We start from the raw sequence: 22,388 nt of genomic DNA, 5'->3' as shown, positions 1-22,388 counted from the left end.
GCCCCTCGCGCCTGCTCCACCATTCAATAAGATCATGGCTGATCTTTTTGTGGACTCAGCTCCACTTACCCACCCACTCACCATAACCCTTAATTCCTTTACTGTTCAAAAATGTATCTATCCTTGCCTTAAAAACATTCAATGAGGTAGCCTCAACTGCTTCACTGGGCAGGGAACTCCACAGATTCACAACCCTTTGTGTGAAGAAATTTCTCCTCAACTCAGTCCTAAATCTGCTTCCCCTTATTTTGAGGCTATGCCCCCTAGTTCTAATTTCACCCGCCAGTGGAAACAACTTCCCTGCTTCTATCTTATCTATTCCCTTCATAATCTTATATGTTTCTATTAAATGTCCCCTCATTCTTCTGAACTCCAATGAGTATAGCCCCAGTCTACTCAGACTCTCCTCATAAGTCAACCCTCTCAACTCCAGAATCAACCTAGTGAATCTCCTCTGCACCCCCTCCATTGCCAGTATATCCTTTCTCAAGTAAGCAGACCAAAACTGTACACAGTACTCCAGGTGTGGCCTCACCAGCACCTTATATAGCTGCAACATAATTTCGCTGTTTTTAAACTCCATCCCTCTTGCAATGAAGGACAAAATTCCATTTGCCTTCTTAATTACCTGCTGCACCTGCAAACCAACTCCTTGAGATTCCTGCACAAGGACACCCAGGTCCCTCTGCACAGCAGCATGCTGCAATTTTTTACCATTTAAATAATAGTCCATTTTGCTGTTATTTCTACCAAAATGGATGACCTCACATTGACCAACATTGTACTCCATCTGCCAGAGCCTCACCCACTCACTTAGACTATCTATATCCCTTTGCAGACTTTCAGCGTCCTCTGCACACTTTGCTCTTCCACCCATCTTAGTGTCATCTGCGAATTTTGACACACTACACTTGGTCCCCAACTCCAAATCATCTATGTAAATTGTAAACAATTGCGGTCTCAACACTGATCCCTGAGGCACACCACTAGTCACTGATCGCCAACCAGAAAAACACCCATTTACCCCCACTCTTTGCTTTCTGTTAGTTAACCAATCCTCTATCCATGCTAATACACAACCCGTAACACTGTGCACCTTTATCTTATGGAGCAGTCTTTGGTGCGGCACCTTGTCAAATGTCTTCTGGAAATCCAGATACACATCCACAGGTTCCCCATTGTCCACTGCACATGTAATGTTCTCAAAGAATTCCACCAAATTAGTCAAACATGACCTGCCCTTCATGAACCCATGCTGCGTCTTACCAATGGGACAATTTATATCCAGATGTCTCGCTATTTCTTCCTTGATGATAGATTCAAGCATTTTCCCTACTACAGAAGTTAAGCTAACCGGCCTATAGTTACCTGCCTTTTGTCTACCTCCTTTTTTAAACAGTGGCGTCAGATTTGCTGTTTTCCAATCTGCGGGAACCACCCCAGAGTCCAGCGAATTTTGGTAAATTACCACTAGTGCATTTGCTATTTCTCCCGCCATCTCTTTTAGTACCCTGGGATGCATTCCATCAGGACCAGGAGACTTGTCTACCTTTAGCCCCATTAACTTGCCCAACACTACCTCTTTCATGATAATGATAGTTTCTAGGTTCTCACCTGCCGTAGCCTTCCTGTCATCAATGTTTGGCATGTTATTTGTGTCTTCCACTGTGAAGACCGACACAAAATACCTGTTCAATGCCTCAGCCATTTTCTCATTTCCAATTATTACATCCCCCTTCTCATCCTCTAAAGGACCAATGTTTACTTTCGCCACTCTTTTTCATTTTTTATATTTGTAGAAACTTTTGCTTTCTGTTTTTATATTCTGAGCGAGTTTACTCTCATAATCCACCTTACCTTTCTTTATAGCTTTTTAAGTGGCTTTCTGCTGACCTTTAAAGATTTCCCAATCCTCTAGGTTCCCACTAATCTTTGCCACTTTGTATGCATTTTCTTTCAATTTGATACCTTCCTTTATTTCCCTAGATATCCATGGCAGAATGGAAGGGCTGAATGGCCTACTCCTGCACCTATTTCCTATGTTTCTATGTTTCTATGAACTCTGAAAATAGCCAAAAGTGGGCATGGCTCTAAATTAATTTTAAACACTTCTGAAAAAATAGCAAATATGAATGATGAAGAACCAGAAAGCTTAGGACAAGACCAAAACATGTGGGTTAGATAGGCCAGAGAGTAAGTACACCTGTTATCTACAATAAGTGTCTCATTTTTGTCCGAGTGGTCTTCGGAAGTTGTTTAAAATCAACATGATTGACTGCAATACTGTTCCTGCAAGCCAAATCATTACCCACTGTAAAATGTACCCCGCTAACAAGAATAATTCCCACTGTAACAATTCCATTTACATCGTTACTTCTTAAAGTAACTTTGCACCAAGAAATGGGTTTGTCGCTGCCATTAATATTCTTCATTAATAATTTTTTCCTTCATAAAACTGTCTGCAAATGTTATCATCAGTCACCATCAATAATTGACCTTCTCCTGTATCTCTCAAATGTTTGATTTGTTTAAAGGAACACTTCTCCCTTCAAAATAAAACCTCCAGAACCTCTAACAGCTTGACTTCCTTCACCAGTACTCAAAGAATTCTCTAAACTATCTTGTTGTCCCAACTTCCTGGTTTCTGGACTTTCTTGTGAAGTCTGCTTATTGTAGCTCCCTGGTTCTGTCCAGCTGCATGTAGGCCCAACATAAAACTAAACTCAAAAGTTCTTTCTAACCTAGGGTAGCCCCAGTTACTAAGCAACAGCTTAGTCATTCTTAAGCTCTGTTTGTTTTCATGTTGTAAACCCCTTAATTAAAAAGCAGGCATGGTTTGAAATGAAACCAAAATACGCAGACATGCAGGCACCTTTGTTTAACATGAGGTAATTGAAGTTTTAACACTTTCTCACACAGAAACACAAAATTAAACTTACTTAAAGCTACACCTTGTTTCTATGACTCACAAACAGAAATATTCATTATAATCTGTGTCCTGACAGTAGGACCTTACATTATATCAATCCAAGTCTGGCACATGATGATGTGGAGTTCACATGACAAAGAGGCTCATCCACCACCAGTCATCCAAAAAATCTATTCCTAATTCCCTCTCCCAATCAGATCTTTTCCTAGGGAGGGTATCACAATTCAGGGACATTAAGTGGTTATAAATTTGAGAAATAAGTCTCATTTTGTTCGGAGAAATGTGCAGGAAGGTACCCAATGCTGGTATAGATGGAATAGATTACCATTCTCAAACAAGTTCTTAAAGCATTGCAGCCTCCTCCTTTTCCATAATGAAGAAGTCAATTGGAGCAAAGATGCGGGAAATAGATGATTACCGGAAATTGGTCCTAAACAGAAGAGACTTTCAATTTAAACTGTAATTGAAACTGAGACCCAATGTTAAGAGCGGGGCGGCACAGTGGTTAAGTTGAGTTAAATTTAAGTTTATTTATTGGTCGCAAATAAGGCTTACATTAACGCTGCAATGAAGTTACTGTGAAATTCCCCCAGTCGCCACAGTCCTGCGCCTGTTCGGGTCAATGCACCTAACCGCAAGTTAGCACTGCTGCCTTACAGCGCCAAGGACTCGGGTTTGATTCCCGGCTTGGGCCACTGTCTGTGTGGAGTTTGCACGTTCTCCCCATGTCTGCGTGGGTTTCCTCCGGGTGCTCCGGTTTTCTCCCACAGTCTGAAAAACGTGCTGGTTAGGTGCATTGATCCGAACAGGCACCGGAGTGTGGCAACTAGGGGAATTTCACAGTAACTTCATTGCAGTGTTAATGTAAGCCTTACTTGTGACGAATAAATAAACTTTATTATTCCAGAGTTGAAAGTGCAATGGGATTAGGTGTTTAGTGGGAGCAGGTCAGAGGAAGAGAGACACAAACCAGGGCAGAGAAAAATGACAAATAGCAGGAATGTGCCTCTAATTAACACCAGATGACATCCAGTGCAGGAAGCCAAGAGGTTATTTTAGGGATATTAGCAGCCCAATGATGAAACATAAAATTGGGGAGAACCGGCCCACCAGACAAGCTGGTCCTCTGTAGCAACTGTTTACTGACCCTAGAAACCTTCCTCTTCAAATGAAGAAAGTAATTAACTGATCAAAATAATGGAAAAATATACTGTAAAATTCTGTATTTTTCTAGCACCTTCAACATAGTAGGAACATTCCATCGTGATGCACCATCAATTCACGAGGACTATAGCGAGTGTGAAATAAAACAGGCTTTTAATCACAAAGAACTGGAACACACCCTTGTAGCTAGCCTGGTCCAGACTGAGGCAGAGGGGAGGAACCGTTACTTTTATACCTCGATCAGGTGGAAAGGGAGGAGTCTCGGGTCAGGCGCAGCAGGGCTGTGTCCAGGCATATAATACGTAGTTACAGTGGGTCACCACACATCGTATCAACAACAACTACTTCATTAGCGAGTGGGTAAGTCGGGTCAGATGGAAGACAGGATATGAAAGAAGGTCACCTGAGGTTATTATGGTAGACCACACAAATTAATCAAACAGTCTGATTTGTAGTGTCCTGTGGTCTTTTGTCTAATGATGTGTGAGCTCCAAAACAAATCAACGGAAACAGTGATGGTTGGTCAATTCATTACACAACAGCAGCAAGGTACGAGAGGAAATTGATGAGTATAACAGAGAGAAATTCACAAACATTTCAGAATGCAAACAAAGCCTTGCCATGAATTTTTCAAGTGAAAGTACGCACTCAAGGAGGCTGTTCAGCTCATTGAGTCCATGCCAGAGACACATTGGAGAGTAAGTGGGATGTCCACCACGTTGTCCCATCATACTGCATCAATGAACACAGGCTCCAGCTATTTGGTTGGATTGATTTATTACCAATTGATAGCAGGAATTATGCAGGAGGATAATTTCCATTTGGAAATCAGTTGCCAGTGGGAATGATAAAATAGGGAAATTCAGTTAGAAATTCTATGGCTTATCATGCCCTCTAGGCAGACTCATTTATTTACTGCTAGTTACTTAATTACTTATCCTGGTTCATATAGGCCTCCGCTCTGTGAAGCCAAGATAAGGTATGTAGGATATTGCTCAGCACAAGATTGGCATTGTGGAAGTTCATGGATCTGTTCACTCACTTAGTTCTTGGTGATCTTCCCTTTGAATCAATCCAGGGTTTGTGGGAGGTTCAGAGGGAGGGGAAAGAAATTCTGACCAAGTGAGACTCTGTCCCCACTCAGAGGGGAATCCCAGTAACTCAGACACTGGTGAGCTGTCGACAATGTTGACATCCTCCAACTCAGAAGCAATGCTGTATCGTCAGGTCTTTGTACTCGTGGTTTCCATATACCCAACATCTCAATATCTCCATCCTGGTAAGCAGTGCCATTGCAACTTGTGCTGATTACAGGTTTCCCAGGTCAAGGAATGTTTTGCATCAAGGATTCAGAAACTATTTTCTACGACTAGTAGGAACATTATTGGCTTCAATAGCAGTTATTTCAGGTTTTGCCAAGTGACCAGCAATTCCTGCCAGACACCTGCTCTGATGTAGCCAGGGATGGCCAATAAATGCCAGCACTGCCCACAGCCCAAGAAGACCAGCCTCCGATCTCTCACCCTCCATAAATGTTTCCTCATTCAAAATTTTGCTACCCCTGTCCTAACGTATAACAAGTCCTGTTCATCCGCCACCCAAATACTTGCTGCCCTATATTGGCTCCTAGTCCAATAGTTCCTTGAATTGAAGTTTCTCTTCTTCATGTTCAAATCCCTGCACTCTTCCTTTAATCTTAAATCCAGCCCTATATCTCTCTGCAGGTATCTGTGCTCACCCATTTCTGGTCTCTTGAGCAATCACGATTTTAATCGCTCCTCTGTTGGTTGCCATGCTTGCAGCACCTGCATCTTAATCTCTGGATTTCCCTACCTAAACCTCTTTGCCTTTCTATATCTCTTTCCACCTTTAACATATTGCTTAAAACCTTTCTCCTGTCTTCAACTGTGGCTCACTGCCAAATTTGGTCTCATTACGCTCCTATGCAGCACTTTGAGCATTTTACTATGTTAAAAGTTCTGTGCCGGGGCAGTGCCAGGGACCAGTGTCAGGGCATTGCATGGCTATGTCCCTCTCCCTTAGAGGCTATATTCACCTTTGCAATCGTGGGGGGATCCCCGTGGCAGATTCACATCTGGGTGAACTTGTTGTAAGTGATACATTGGTGAGGTTTGAAAATATGCCTTGGGCTCAATATATGACAAGGGGGTGTTAATAATACATGAATGCATTTAAACATATTAAAATGGGCAGGAACCTGATTATGTCAATGGCAAGGGGCGGCAAAAATTGGAAATCACGTACTCACTGGTGAGATTCCCAACTTCCGGGTTTTACTGGAACTTGAGCCCCTGCCGCCGTTCCCACGGACGGAGAGCACAGGTCCAAGATTGTCCCCATTAAGTCATTATGCACTCAAGGAGGCTGTTCAGCTCATTGAGTCCATGCCAGAGACACATTGGAGAGTAAGTGGGATGTCCACCACGTTGTCCCATCATACTGCATCAATGAACACAGGCTCCAGCTATTTGGTGGATTGATTTATTACCAATTGATAGCAGGAATTATGCAGGAGGATAATTTCCATTTGGAAATCAGTTGCCAGTGGGAATGATAAAATAGGGAAATTCAGTTAGAAATTCTATGGCTTATCATGCCCTCTAGGCAGACTCATTTATTTACTGCTAGTTACTTAATTACTCATCCTGGTTCATACAGGCCTCCGCTCTGTGAAGCCAAGATAAGGTATGTAGGATATTGCTCAGCACAAGATTGGCATTTCATGAAGTTCCGCCATGTTTAAGTAGGTACTCCAGACCTTGCATTCCTACCCCAATACATGCAAATTGGGCAGAGACTTGGCAATTCCGATGGCTGGCCGTTTTTCCAATCTACTACGCACAATCTTCTCTGAGAACCCAAAGAGAAGTCTTGTTTCTTAAAACCCATTTAAAAACCAATACAGTTTGGAACAGAGTTGGTTGGAGGAGCTTTACGCAGTTAAAAAGAATCTCAACATCCCTGCCTAGCTGAAGGCAAGTTGACAAAACATCCCAAACTTCAACAAGCTTCTCAAACTATATCACGCTTGAGTTATTCCAATTCTGACACAAGCCATTACTCTCCATTTGCTAAGCGATTGCCAGTTTTGATCAAATTGTCATTTTAATGGACCAAAGTCCAACCAAGACATAGTTGAGGGTGGTCCAATTTCATTTTGTGTCAGACTCTTGCAGCTAACCGAGGGAGAAAGTTCACATCCCATCAGCTTGAGTGATGCTGATCCAAGAGGTGAAAGCAAAGTGGGTTAAATCACTGCACCATCCATTGCCTCAGGATGTGATTTTAAAACGAGTGTTGTGTGAGTATACTCTGGGCATCAGAACAATAACCATCAAAGAATGAGAAGTGAGAATTATATACTGTCATTATTCAATTCATTGTAGTCACACAAGAGATTATATTTCCCTTTTGGAATTCTGGTTACATTAAGATTCACGGGATAGCTGTCCCCTCTAATATAATCCATAAGTTACTGCAAAGTCATTTGTGGGAGTTGGCTGTACTCACATTGGCTGCCACATTTTCTAGAAAGGTGACTATATTTCACAAACAATCCACTAGCTTTGGGACTCCTGAGATTGTGAAAGATGCTGTGGAAATGCAAGTCTGTTTCTCTTTGGGAGTGTTGCAGTCATTATAAGGATAAGAGCAGACTCAGCCAGGCAGTAAGGGAAAGGGTACATGCTCCATTTGTAATCCTCTTGCCAAATATTCCTTCTTGTTGACAGCCCAACAATGGAAGAGGAAGAGGATGAAAACTATGATGATGTCCAGAGTGTTGGGCAGGTGCCACCGCCTCTCCCACCAATGAAAGGTAAGGACAAAGCAAAGAACAAAGAACAATACAGCACAGGAACAGGCCCTTCGGCCCTCCAAGCCCGTGCCACTCCCTGGTCCAATCTAGACCATTCTTTTGTATCCCTCCATTCCCACTCCGTTCATATGGCTGTCTAGATAAGTCTTAAACGTTCCCAGTGTGTCCGCCTCCACCACCTTGCCCGGCAACACATTCCAGGCCCCCACGACCCTCTGTGTAAAATATGTCCTTCTGATATCTGTGTTAAACCTCCCCCCCTTCACCTTGAGCCTATGACCCCTCGTGAACGTCACCACCGACCCGGGGAAAAGCTTCCCACCGTTCACCCTATCTATGCCTTTCATAATTTTATACACCTCTATTAAGTCTCCCCTCATCCTCCGTCTTTCCAAGGAGAACAACCCCAGTTTCCCCAACCTCTCCTCATAACCAAGCCCCTCCATACCAGGCAACATCCTGGTAAACCTCCTCTGTACTCTCTCCAAAGCCTCCACGTCCTTCTGGTAGTGTGGCGACCAGAACTGGACGCAGTATTCCAAATGCAGCCGAACCAACGTTCTATACATCTGCAACATCAGACCCCAACTTTTATACTCTATGCCCCGTCCTATAAAGGCAAGCATGCCATATGCCTTCTTCACCACCTTCTCCACCTGTGACGTCACCTTCAAGGATCTGTGGACTTGCACACCCAGGTCCCTCTGCGTATCTACACCCTTTATGGTTCTGCCATTTATCGTATAGCTCTTCCCTACATTATTTCCACCAAAATGCATCACTTCACATTTATCAGGATTGAACTCCATCTGCCATTTCTTTGCCCAAATTTCCAGCCTATCTATATCCTTCTGTAGCCTCTGACAATGCTCCTCACTATCTGCAAGTCCTGCCATTTTTGTGTCGTCTGCAAACTTACTGATCACCCCAGTTACACCTTCTTCCAGATCGTTTATATAAATCACAAACAGCAGAGGTCCCAATACAGAGCCCTGCGGAACACCACTCGTCACAGGCCTCCAGCCGGAAAAAGACCCTTCCACTACCACCCTCTGTCTTCTGTGACCAAGCCAGTTCTCCATCCAGAGAGTAAAATACACAGCCAATGGATAAAACAGAACTGCAAATAGGGACTGGATGGTGCAGTGGGTGAGACACCAGACTTCTATCTCTGCATTTAAATCCAGCCAAAATTGAAGGATTGAAATGCTAAGTTCTGACTGTGGGGTTTTTTTTCATTCTTGGAACGTGGATATCACTTTAGATGCCAATATTTATTGCTTATTGCTCCTTACTCTGAAATGATGCACACTTCATAATTTGACACAACTAGGCCACTTCAGAAGACAGTTAAAAGTCAATCACATTGCTGTAAAATGAGCTATGAGTAGTCTCATTCCAGTCCGTATTGGGCAGGGCACCACCAAAACAACATAGAATCCTGACAGTGCAGAAGGAGGCCATTCAGCCCATCAAGTCTGCATCAACACTGCAACAGTGGCCGGCATGGTTGCACAGTGGTTAGCACTGCTGCTTCACAGCTCCAGGGACCTGGGTTCGATTCCCTGCTTGGGTCACTGTCTGTGTGGAGTTTGCACATTCTCCCCATGTCTGTGTGGGTTTCCTCCGGGTGTTCCGATTTCCTCCCACAGTCCAAAGATGTGCGGGTCAGGTTGATTGGCCATGCTAAATTGCCCCTTAGTGTCCCAGGATGTGTAGGTTAGAGGGATTAGTGGGGTAAATGTGTGAGATTGTGGGGATAAGGTGGGATTGTTGTCGATGCAGACTTGATGGGCCGAATGGCCTCCTTCTGCACTGTGGGGTTTCTATGATAACAGAGCATCTTACCTAGGCCCACCTCCTGCCCTATCCCTGTAACCCGATGCATTTACCTCGCTTATCTATGCATCTTTGGACACTAAGGAGCAATTTAGCTTGACCAGTCCACTTAATCTACACATCTTTGGAATGTGGGAGGAAACCGGAGCACCCGGAGGAAACCCACGCAGACACAGGAAGAACATGCAGACTCCACACAGTCTGTGTGGAATTGAACCCGGGAACCTAGAACTGTGAGGCAGCAGTGCTAACCACCGTGCACCGTGCCGCCCATTTAAACATTGTTTCTAAGTTGGTACTGTGAAATTAGGGATTGCAGAATGGTTGGAATGAGAAATGGAAAAGATGCCATGGAGGTGTGGTCCAGCAGGGATGAGGCATGTTGTTGGGAGTTGATTAAAAGGAGCTTCTCTTTGTATCTGACTGGATTTGACCTGTAAGGGAAATGCTGATACTGGCCCTATTCCACAATACTCATCTCGATTAACACCGTTTCTCTAAAAATTGCAATTACAGAATTCTGAAACTAAAATGTTGAGGTAGATGGACAACCACACAATGTGGGCATAGACATTTAAACAGACATTGAGCCAAGTAGACAGTTAGATCGACAAACAGGTGGACAGACTGGGATGAAAAAATATTGAACTAATGGGAAAACTGGAATAAATCCCACTGTTTTTTTCAGTGGGAGTGTAGAGAAGAATCTCCCACACTCTGTACACTGCACAGTGCACTAGCATCAATCACTGCAGGAAACTGTGGGCGGGACCTATTCCCGCTGGAGGGGCCGGCAGCATAGTGCTGAGCGCATGCGCCGATCTGTCATAGCGGAGATTGGTGTATGCTCAGTGGCCCCTGTCTGCCAGCCTCCCTATTGCTGGCCAGCTCGATCACCAGCCAGCCTCGCTTCGCTGGCCCCTCCAACTCTCCCACGGCCCCATCGCTGGCCCACCAAACATGCCCAGGCCCAGCCTCGACACACCCCCCTCCCCCCCCCCCGCCCCCCCCACTTCCTCACTGGCAGTCCCCACCCCGCACTCCAATGGCCAACCCCAATTGCTGGCCTCTCTCTCTTCCTCTCTTCCCCACCGATCCCTACTGCAGAGTGGCAGCGGGGCACCCCACCCCACCAATCACCCCCCTAGAGGCCCCTCCATAAGGCCCTGTCCCATTAGGCCCCACCCTCTTGGCCCTGCTCGATGCCTGATGGGCAGTGCCAAGGTACCCTCTGGGCATTTCTACTTTGCCCCTTGGGCAGTGCTAGGGGACCCAGGCTGGCACTGCCAAGGTGCCATTGCCCAGGGGGCACCCCCCCCCCAGATCCCGACACTCTGGGGGGCCTCGAATGCCCCCCTTCACTCCAGCGGGTGGGCCACTAGTTCTCCACAAGTGGGGAGTTACTGTAAACTTTGCTAGGGTGAAATCCTCCTGGCGGTTGGGGAGGGAGAGGCAAGCGGGCCCAGAGATTTCAGTCCTGGACCCGCTAATGCCATTTAAATTCATTTCAATAATCCGTTGCATCATTTATGCAGCTCTGCGCCTATTTCCAGTGCGGAGCTGACAGTGCCAGAAATCCAGCGCTAGGAGACGTACTCAGGCCTGGGCGCCCAGCGCAGATCATGCAAATCTGACGCTGCTGAAACCTCCCATCCCGCTGCACTAAAAAATCAGTGCAGTAGAATGGGAGAATCGTCCCCATGCTGTCTGAAGGGTGGATCTGGAATTTCTCATTTGAGCAATTTGTACTGATTATTGTTTATTTATATTTTTCTGACGCAATGTTTACTATTTCAGATCGCAGGATTCAAGCAGGTTCCAACAATTCCGAGGAGGTAAGGTATCTCTTTCTGTTCCAGAGTCCCAATAAAACAGAAAATGCTGGAAATACTCGACAGAATTAGTTTCAGGGTGAGATGACCCTTCACCAGAACTGAAGGAAGATAGAAATGTAAGAGTTTTTAAACCAGCGGAAGTGGGGGCAGTTGGGGGGGGGGGGGGGGGGGGGGGGGTGGAGGGGTGGGGGGGTGGAGGGGTGGGGGGGTTGCGGTGGGGGGGTGGGGGGGTGGGGGGGTTGCGGTGGAGGGGTGGGGGGGTTGCGGTGGGGGGGTGGGGGGGTGGAGGGGTGGGGGGGTTGCGGTGGAGGGGGGCTGTTGGTGGGATCTGCAGAAAGAACAAAGGGGCTGGGCTGTACAGATGCAGCTATGGGTGTGATAGAGATTCTGTGAGAATGTGTGTGATAGGAGTGTGTGTGTTGTGAGTTTGGCTGTGTGCATGTGTGTAGCTGTCTGTTAGGGTGCTTGTGTTACAGCTAAGGATAAAAATAAATGTTCAGTTGAAATCAGAGAAAATTGTCTTCCTTTATTTCAGAAAGATGAGTCTGATGGAGAAATGTATGAAGATTTGGACAGCTACAGGTACAATTTAAACTTCAAACTATGTTTTATGTGTTCTTGTTATATCGGCATATTATATGCATAGTCAAAGAGTCATCAAATTTTACAGCATAGAAAGAGGCCCTTCAGCCCATTGTGTCAGTGCCGGCCATCAAGCACCTATATTCTGTTCCCATTTTCCAGCACTTGGTCCGTAGCTTTGTATGCTGTGATGTTTCAAGTGCTCATCTAAATACTGGTAAAATCTGTGAGAGTTCCCACCTCTACCACCCTTTCAGGCATTCCTTGGACATTGCATTCATAGAATCCATGGTATCCCGACAGTGCAGAAGGATGCCATTCGGCCCATCATGTCTGCATCAACACTCCGACGGAGCATCTTACCCAAGCCCATACCCCCATCCCTGCCTGTCCTATCCCCATAACCCCACACATTTACCATGGCCAATCCACCTAACCTACACATCTTGGGAGACTAAGGGGCAATTTAGCATGGCCAGTCCACCCAATCTGCACATCTTTGGACTAGGGGAGGAAACCGGAGCACCCGGAGGAAACCCAGGCAGACACGGGGAGAATGTGCAAACCCAAGGCCGGAATCGAACCCAGGTCCCTGGCGCTGTGAGGCAGCAGTGCTAACCACTGTGTCACCGTGCCTGGGTCCCTGGCGCTGTGAGGCAGCAGTGCTAACCACTGTGCCACCGTGCCCGGGTCCCTGGCACTGTGAGGCAGCAGTGCTGACCACTGTGTCACCGTGCCCGGGTCCCTGGCGCTGTGAGGCAGCAGTGCTAACCACTGTGTCACCGTGCCCGGGTCCCTGGCACTGTGAGGCAGCAGTGCTAACCACTGTGCCCGGGTCCCTGGCGCTGTAAGGCAGCAGTGCTAACCACTGTTCCACCCTTTCCTCATTGCCCTGAGGACAGATTCAAACATGTGGGATTAGAGTCACGTACAGGTCCAGACTGGATTGGGGGAGTCAGTTCCTCACGCTGGGGAAAACCAGTTAGAGTCTCTACAACAATGTGGCTCATCTGGAGGTTGCAGCCAGAGCCAGGTTCATGGCAGTACGGCTTGTTGTGAATCCAGGGTGCTACGTTGCCTTCTTTGTGTCAGGGTCAAAGAAGTCGCTGAACAGCAATCACGATCCACACTGGTATGAATGAAATAGGTGGAAAGAGGAATGTGGATAGCAGTCCAAATTTCAGGAGCTGGGTACGAAATTAGCAAGGGAAAGGGAAAGGGAAAAGAACAGAGTATTATTTAAATGGAGAAAAACTGCAGAAAGCTGCAACACAAAGGGACTTGTGCAGGAAACTCACAAAGCTAGCACACAGGTACAGCAGGTAATCAGGAAGGCTAATGGAATGTTAGCCCTTATTTCAAGGGGGCTGGAATATAATAAGAAGTCTCAAAACACCAGGTCAAAGTCCAACAGGTTAATTTGGAATCACGAGCTTTCGGAGCGCTGCTCCTTCATCAGGTGGAATATAAGAGCATCCAATTGGAATGTAAGAATAGGGAAGTCTTTCTGCAACTGCACAAAGTACCAGTGAGACCATGTCTGGAGTATTGTTATTTCATTGCAGGCAGTTCAGAGAAGGTTCACTGGGATGATTCCGGGTATGGAGAGATTGTCTTATGAGGAAAGGTTAAACAGCTTGGGACTCTACTCATTGGAATGTAGAAGAATGAGAGGTGATCTCGTTGAAACATAGAGGATTCTGAAGGGGCTTGACAAGGCAAATGCTGAGAGGATGTTTCCGCTCATGGGAGAGTCTAGGACCAGAGGCCAGAGTCTCAGAATAAAGAGGGACCAGTTTAAGACTGAGATATGGAGGAATTTCTTGTCTAAGAGGTTTGTGAGTCTTGGAACTTCTTGTCACAGGGAGCTGTGGGGGCAGAGTGCTTGTGTACATTTAAGGCTGAGATAGATAGATTTTTGATCAGTAAGGGAATCAAGGGTTACGGAGAAAGGGCAGAAAAGTGGACGTGAGGAATGTCGGATCAGCCACGATTCTATTGAATGGCGGAGCAGGCGTGAGGGGCTGAACGGCATCCTCCTGTTCCTATTTCTGATGGTCTTACAGTTTTAGGCCAGTAAATTTATCCTTGGTGTTGGGAAAGCTCCCAGAAATGATAAATCAGGACCAAATTAATAGTCATTCGGGAGTCATTCGGGCAAATGAACGTTCTTTAAGGAAAGTCAGCATGGATTTGTTAAGCGAAAATTGTATTTAGCTAACTTGTTAGAATTTCTCCAATGAGATGGATAATGTTGTTGATGTGATTGATGTACATGCATCACATTTGATACTCTTCTGTGCAAAAGATTGTGATCAAAGTTATAGCTCATGGCTAAACGCGACCGTAATAACATGGATACGAAATTGACTGAGTGACAGGAAACAGTAGTAGTTGATGAGTATTTTTGGACTCATCAACTCCAACTGCAAATTAAATTCCTGACACAGTCATCTAGTTTTGCCATGGATGCAAATGACTTGCTGTATTGATGATTGCTCTCTAATTCTTCAGCGTTTGAAGATTGCAAAGTAAGATTGTGTCTCCTTGTCCTCACACTGCCACATTCTTCCTTTCTGCAGTGGGATTTTTAAAAATTGATTGCTATTATGGGCATTGCAGGCAATGTAGGAATTTATTGTCCATTGTGAGTTGCCTTGAGAAGATACTGGTGAACTCTCTGATGTAACCACTAGCGGCTCATGAGCAAATCTTTTCCCACAATTAGACACAGAAGTATTCATAAATCTGCCCTTTGGTGTCAGGTCTACACAGGCAGTTCAGTCAAAGAAATCCAATAGGGAATTCATCGATTTACAGCACAGAAAGAGGCCCTTCAGCCCATCATATCTGCGCCAGCCATCAAGCACCCATCTATTCTAATCCCATTTTCCAGCACTTGGTCTGTAGCCTTATATGCTATGGTATTTCTAGTGCTGGCACCAAAGTGCATATTAATAGACACCTCTGTGTCTCATAATGGGAAATGTTTGCTACTGAAGTTTTCAAAGAATTGTCTTTTATGAAACTTCAGCCCTAATCCCACACACACTCCGTCCCAGTCTTAAACTCTCTTCATCCGAAGAAAGGTGATCATCCACCTGTCTTCATCTGTCTGACAGTTCTCACCCATTCCAAGTCTGGTTTTCAGTCAGGTATAATCAACGGCGCCTGACCCTCTATTGTCACGTTCCAACTCTTACTTCCCGATATGATGGATCGATTCTAATTAACCCCCGAATTATTGCTCAGATGTTTGTTACGTAATTTATTTCCAGATACTTTTTATCCCTTGTACAAAAAGGTCACTGAAGGAGCTCAAAGAGCAAGAGAAGAAAAAGGACAAGGAAGAGAAGAGACGACAAGAGCAAGAGAGAAAAGAGCAGAAAGAGAAAGAAAAGAGAGAACAGGAGATGAGGAAGAAATTCAAGGTAAGAGTATTATTCCCAGTGAGTGCTATCTCATGAGCTCAAAAGAATGTACAATATATTCAGTGAGAACTGATTCTTAGCAAATAAGTCACCTCTCAGTTGAGGCTGTTTTCTCTCAGTGAATGGTGTCCAATGGATACTAGAATCATACAATCATACATTCCATTTGGCCCATCATGCCTGTGCCAGTTCTCTATTCAATTGTCAGTATTAGTAGAGAAATGGTGTTGGGGAAATTGAGGGGATTGAAGGCCAATAAATCCCCAGGGTCTGATAACCTACATCCCCGAGTATTTAAGGAAGTGGCTCAAGAAATAGTGGATGCATTGTAAGTATCTTCCAAGATTCTATAGACTCAGTACCTACAGGAACAGTTGCTACAGATTGGAGGATAGCGAATGTAACCCCACTATTTAAAAAGGGAGGTAGAGAGGAAACAGGGAATTATAGACCAGTCAGCCTGACATTGGTAGTGGGGAAAATTCTAGAATCTGTTACCAAAGATTTCATACCAAAACACTTGGAAAACATTGGCAGAACTGGACAGAGTCAGCAGAGTCAGAGAAATCATGCAGGCCTGGGGCGGGGGGGGGAGCGAAGCCAGACCGGAGGTTGGCAGGAGAAACAAAAGGAGAGAAGGAGAGAACTCGGTATGGGGGCTGCTGGTGGTGATCCAACTCTGATTTAGACTTAAGGTAAGTTTTGTTTACCTCATCATGCAGTTCAGAGGACAGTTAGGAGTCAACCACATTGCTGTGGGTCTGGAGTCACATGTAGGCCAGATCAGGTAAGGAAGTTTCATGGTCACCACTATTGATACGAGCTTTCACTTAGAGTCATAGAGGTTTAGAATCATAGAAAGAAACTCTACAGTGCAGAAGGAGGCCATTCGGCCCATCGAGTCTGCACCGACCACCCAAGCCCTACCCCCATATCTACCTGCTAACCCCTCTAACCTATGCATCTCAAGACACTAAGGGACAATTTTTTAGCATGGCCAATCAACCTAACCTGCACATCTTTACAGCATGGAAATAGGCCCTTCGGCCCAACTTGTCCATGCCACCCTTTTTTTTAACCTCTAAGCTAGTCCCAATTGCCTGCATTCGGCCCAAATCCCTCTATACTCATCTGGAGATCATGGAATCCTACAGTGCAGAAAGAGGCCATTCGGCCCATCGAGTCTGCACCAACCACAATCCCACCCAGGCCCTATCCACATATCCCTACATATTTACCCACTAACCCCTCTAACCTATGCATCCTGGGACACTGAGGGGCAATTTAGAATGGCCAATCAACCTAGCCCGCACATCTTTGGACTGTGGGAGGAAACCGGAGCACCCGGAGGAAACCCACGCAGACACGGGGAGAATGTGCAAACTCCACACAGACAGCGACCCGAGCCAGGATTCGAACTCAGGTCCCTGGAGCTGTGAAGCAGCAGTGCTAACCACTGTGCTACCGTGCCGCCCTGTAATTGTCTAAATGCTTTTTAAAAGACAAAATTGTACCTGCCTCTACTACTAACTCTGGTAGCTTGTTCCAGCCACTCACCACCCTCTGTGTGAACAAATTGCCCCTCTGGACACTTTTGTATCTCTCCTCTCTCACCTTAAACCTATGCCCTCTAGTTTTAGACTCCCCTACCTTTGAGAAAAGATATTGACTATCTAGCTGATCTATGCCCCTCATTATTTTATAGACCTCTATAAGATCACCCCTCAGCCTTCTACGCTCCAGACAAAAAAGTCCCAGTCTATCCAGTCTCTCCTTATAACTCAAACCATCAAGTCCCGGTAGCATCCTAGTAAATCCTTTCTGCACTCTTTCTAGTTTAATAATATCCTTTCTATAATAGGGTGACCAGAACTGTACACAGTATTCCAAGTGTTGCCTTATCAATGTCTTGTACAACTTCAACAAGATGTCCCAACTCATGTATTCAATGTTCTGACCAATGAAACCAAGCAAGCTGAATGTCTTCTTCACCACTCTGTCCACCTGTGACTCCACTTTCAAGGAGCTATGAACATGTACCCCAAGATCTCTTTGTTCTGTAACTCTCCCCAACGCCCTATCATTAACTGAGTAAGTCCTGCCCTGGTTCAATCTACCAAAATGCATCACCTTGCATTTATCTAAATTAAACTCCATCTGCCATTCATCAGCCCACTGGCCCAATTGATCAAGATCTCGGTGCAATCCGAGATAACTTTCTTCACTGTCCACTATGCCATCAATCTTGGTGTCATCTGCAAACTTACTAACCATGCTTCCTATATTTTCATCCAAATCATTAATATAAATGACCAATAACAGCAGACCCAGCACTGATCCCTGAGGCGCATCGCTGGTCAGTCCCCAGTTTGAAAAACAACCCTCCAAAACCAGCCTCAGGCTTCTGTCATCAAGATGTGGAGATGCCGGCGTTGGACTGGGGTAAACACAGTAAGAAGTCTCACAACACCAGGTTAAAGTCCAACAGGTTTATTTGGTAGCAAAAGCCACTAGCTTTCGGAGTGCTGCTCCTTCATCAGGTGAGTGGGATTTCAGTTCACAAACAGGGCATATAAAGACACAAGCTCAATTTACAAAATAATGATTGGAATGCGAGTCTTTACAGGTAATCAAGTCTTAAAGGTACAGACAATGTGAGTGGAGAGAGAGTTAAGCACAAGTTAAAGAGATGTGTATTGTCTCCAGCCAGGACAGTGAATGAGATTTTGCAAGCCCAGACAAGTCATGGGGGTTACAGATAGTGTGACATGAACCCAAGATCCCGGTTAAGGCCGTCCTCATGTGTGCGGAACTTGGCTATCAGTCTCTGCTCAGCGACTCTGTATTGTAGTGTGTCGTGAAGGCCGCCTTGGAGAATGCTTACCCGAAGATCAGAGGCCGAATGCCCGTGACCGCTGAAGTGTTCCCCAACAGGATCAGAACATTCTTGCCTGGTGATTGTCGAGCGGTGTTCATTCATCCGTTGTCGCAGCGTCTGCACGGTCTCCCCAATGTACCGTGCCTCGGGACATCCTTTCCTGCAGCGTATCAGGTCAATAACGTTGGCCGAGTTGCAAGTGTATATACCGTGTACCTGGTGAATGGTGTTCTCACGTGAGATGATGGCATCCGTGTCGATGATCTGGCACGTCTTGAAGAGGTTGCTGTGGCAGGGTTGTGTGGTGTTGTGGTCACTGTTCTCCTGAAGGCTGGGTAGTTTGCTACGGACAATGGTCAGTTTGAGGTCGTGCGGTTGTTTGAAGACAAGAAGTGGGGGTATGCAAGCCCATGGATAACCACACGATGCTCCACTTCTCCAGCTTCCACCCTAAACACGTTAAAGATGCCATCTCCTATGGACAAGCCCTCTTTAGACACAGGATCTGCTCAGATGAGGAGGATCGCAACAGACACCTCCAGACGCTGAAAGATGCCCTCATAAGAACAGGATATGGCACTCGACTCATCGATCGACAGTTCCGTCGCGTCACAGCGAAAAACCGCACCGACCTCCTCAGAAGACAAACACGGGACACAGCGGACAGAGTACCCTTCGTCGTCCAGTACTTCCCCAGAGTGGAGAAGCTACGACATCTTCTCTGGAGCCTTCAACATGTCATTGATGACGACGAACATCTCGCCAAGGCCATCCCCACTTCTTGCCTTCAAACAACCGCACAACCTCAAACAGACCATTGTCCGCAGCAAACTACCCGGCTTTCAGGAGAACAGTGACCATGACACCACACAATCCTGCCACAGCAACCTCTGCAAGATGTGCCGGATCATCGACATGGATGCCATCATCTCACGTGAGAACACCATCCACCAGGTACAGGGTACATACACTTGCAACTCGGCCAACGTTGACTACCTGATACGCTGCAGGAAAGGATGTCCTGAGGCATGGTACATTGGGGAGACCATGCAGACGCTATGACAACGGATGAATGAACACCGCTCGACAATCACCAGGCAAGAGTGTTCTCTTCCTGTTGGGGAACACTTCAGCGGTCACGGGCATTCGGCCTCTGATCTTCAGGTAAGCATTCTCCAAGGCGGCCTTCACAACACACGACAGCGCAGAGTCGTTGAGCAGAGACTGATAGCCAAGTTCCGCACACATGAGGACAGCCTTAACCGGGATCTTGGGTTCATGTCACACTATCTGTAACCCCCACGACTTGTCTGGGCTTGCAAAATCTCACTCACTGTCCTGGCTGGAGACAATACACATCTCTTTAACCTGTGCTTAACCCTCTCTCCACTCACATTGTCTGTATCTTTAAGACTTGATTACCTGTAAAGACTCACATTCCAACATGATTTTGTAAATTGAGCTTGTGTCTTTATATACCCTATTTGTGAACTGAAATCCCACTCACCTGATGAAGGAGCAGCGTTCCAAAAGCTAGTGGCTTATGCTACCAAATAAACCTGTTGGACTTTAACCTGGTGTTGTGAGACTTCTTACTGTGTTCTGTCATCAAGCCAATTTTGTATCCATTTAGCTACCTCACCCTGGATCCCGTGAGATTTAACTTTATGCAACAACGTACCATGCGGCACCTTGTCAAAGGCCTTGTTAAAGTCCATGTAGGCAACATCAACTGCACTGCCCTCATCCACCTTCTTGGTTACCTCTTCAAAAAACTCAATCAAATTTGTGAGACATGATTTTCCACTCACAAAGCCATGCTGACTGTCCCTAATCAGTCCTTGTGTCTCTAAATGCCTGTAGATCCTGTCTCTCAAAATACCTTCCAACAACTTACCCACCCCAGATGTGAGGCTCACTGGCCTGTAGTTCCCAGGCTTTTCCCTGCAGCCCTTTTTAAACAAAGGCACAACATTTGCCACCCTCCAATCTTCAGGCTCCTCACCTGTGACTATCGATGATTCAAATATCTCTGCTAGGGGACCCGCAATTTCCTCCCTAGCTTCCCACAACGTCCTGGGATATACTTCATCAGATCCCAGGGATTTACCTACCTGGATGCACATTAAGACCATCAGCATCTCCTTCTCTGTAATATGTACACTCCTCAAGACATCACTATTTATTTCCCCAAGTTTCCTAACATCCATGCTTTTCTCAACAGTAAACACTTCTAGATTTATTAATTGAATTCCAATTCCTGGTGCCATGTTGGGATTTGAACCCATGTCCCCAGAGCATTGACCTGGGCCTGTGAATTATTAGTCCAGTAAAATTACCACTGCGCGCTTTTGTCCCTTGGGAATTGGCCATTCGCTCACTGTGGACAGCAATCACTGTATCCCTTAATCCCTCTCATTGAGAAAATGTCCAATAATAAATGAATATAACATGCAGGTTTATTTACCATCCATCATTGGGCTTCTGTTAAGGGTGAGTGTATTGCACCTATCTGATTTTGGACTGGACAGATTGGATCTTTAAGTGGAATGTTTTTGAAAAGTCGATCTCAATCTTTTTCTCAACCCAATCACCCACTATCTGGCTTCAACCTGCTGGAAGGTTCTGGGATGAGAATCTGCTCCAATGGTTGGATGACTAAAGAAAGTCTTATCTTTTGTTCAGCTCTCAGGAGCGATAGAGGTGATCCAGAACGTGAAGGTCACCATGGATTACAGAGGTGGAAAGAATGAGCTGTCGTGCAAGCAGGGCGAGTGGCTCGAGGTCATCCGCATCACAGACAATCCTGAGGGCAAATGGTTGGCCAGGACACTGGATGGTTCCTGTAAGTGCATTGATGCTAAAACAAAACAACAACCTGCATTTATATGGCACCTTTAATGTAGCAAAACACAACAGTAAAATCAGACAGAAATTTAACACTGAGCTACAAATGACCAAAAGCTTGGTCAAAGCAGTAGGCTTTAAGGAGGAAAGTGAGGTAGAGAGGTGTAGGGAGGGAATTCCCAAGCACAGAGCATAGGCAATGAAGGCACAGCCACCAATGATAGAGGACTAAAAGTAGGGATGCTCAAGGGCCAGAATTAGATGAGCACAGATATTTCAAGGATTTCGGGCTCCCAGAAGAGAAAAAAAAAGTTCAGATTTAATTCCCCGTTTTACTGGTGTTTCATTTTAAAGAGTACATTACCAGTTCAGACCAGTATTCTTATTTCAATATTTTGTTGTTATTTCCTCCTGGGCTGGAGGAGATAACAGGGATAGAGAGAAGCGAGGACATTTAGGGATTTGAAATGAAGGGTGGGCATTTTAAAATCAGGAGTTTGACCAGGAGTCAATGTGGGACAGTGAGCTATGATGTAGAGGGTGATGGGTTCACGTGACTTGGTGTGGGTCAGTGAGCCATGTTGTAGAGGGTGATGGGTGAACGCGGCTTGGTGTGAGTTAGGACACGGGCCCAGAGTTTTTAGGATGAGCTAAGATTTCTAAGATGGGAGACTAACCAGAGGCAGAGATAAAAGTCCTAGCCAGACATTTTCAAAGCAATCCGTGGATCACCTTCTTTCTGTATTTTTGAAATGATTATTAAAATTCTGAGTGGAAAGCGAGTTTAAATGGGACCAGGTGTGAAACAGAGGGCTTCAGTTCAGCGAGTGAGGGTCTGTTGGGGGTGATGCTGAATATCAGCATTGCTGTGGATGGCAGCTCCGGGTGCTACAGATGTTTGTCAAATCAATCAGAAGGAACTTGCATTATACCGTTTCCTGTCTTTCACTGGCTGAGGATGTCATGGATTACTTTTAAAGTTTCCTCACTGTTTTAATGTGAAAAACACAGCAGCCAATTTCTGCTCAGAAAACTCCCATAAACA

The 22,388-nt window shown here is 45.6% G+C and overlaps 1 protein-coding gene across 8 annotated transcripts in view; it reads left to right on the top strand.

The window, feature by feature from the left end:
- Nucleotides 1–22,388, top strand: part of LOC144495199 (FYN-binding protein 1-like) — a 232,892-nt gene that overhangs the window by 153,678 nt on the left and 56,826 nt on the right. For all 8 annotated transcript variants that reach the window (XM_078215256.1, XM_078215255.1, XM_078215252.1 and 5 more), the window contains 5 exons: nucleotides 7,846–7,931; nucleotides 11,568–11,605; nucleotides 12,141–12,187; nucleotides 15,492–15,618; nucleotides 21,182–21,341. In XM_078215256.1, coding sequence (XP_078071382.1) covers nucleotides 7,846–7,931; nucleotides 11,568–11,605; nucleotides 12,141–12,187; nucleotides 15,492–15,618; nucleotides 21,182–21,341 — 458 coding nt within the window. The remainder of the gene's footprint in view (nucleotides 1–7,845; nucleotides 7,932–11,567; nucleotides 11,606–12,140; nucleotides 12,188–15,491; nucleotides 15,619–21,181; nucleotides 21,342–22,388) is intronic.

Source organism: Mustelus asterias, chromosome 6 (genome assembly GCF_964213995.1).
Source record: "Mustelus asterias chromosome 6, sMusAst1.hap1.1, whole genome shotgun sequence".
In the NCBI taxonomy this organism is placed as follows: Eukaryota; Metazoa; Chordata; class Chondrichthyes; order Carcharhiniformes; family Triakidae; genus Mustelus; species Mustelus asterias.
Note: the sequence above shows the minus strand (reverse complement) of the source record. Positions and strands in the feature narration are given on the sequence as shown.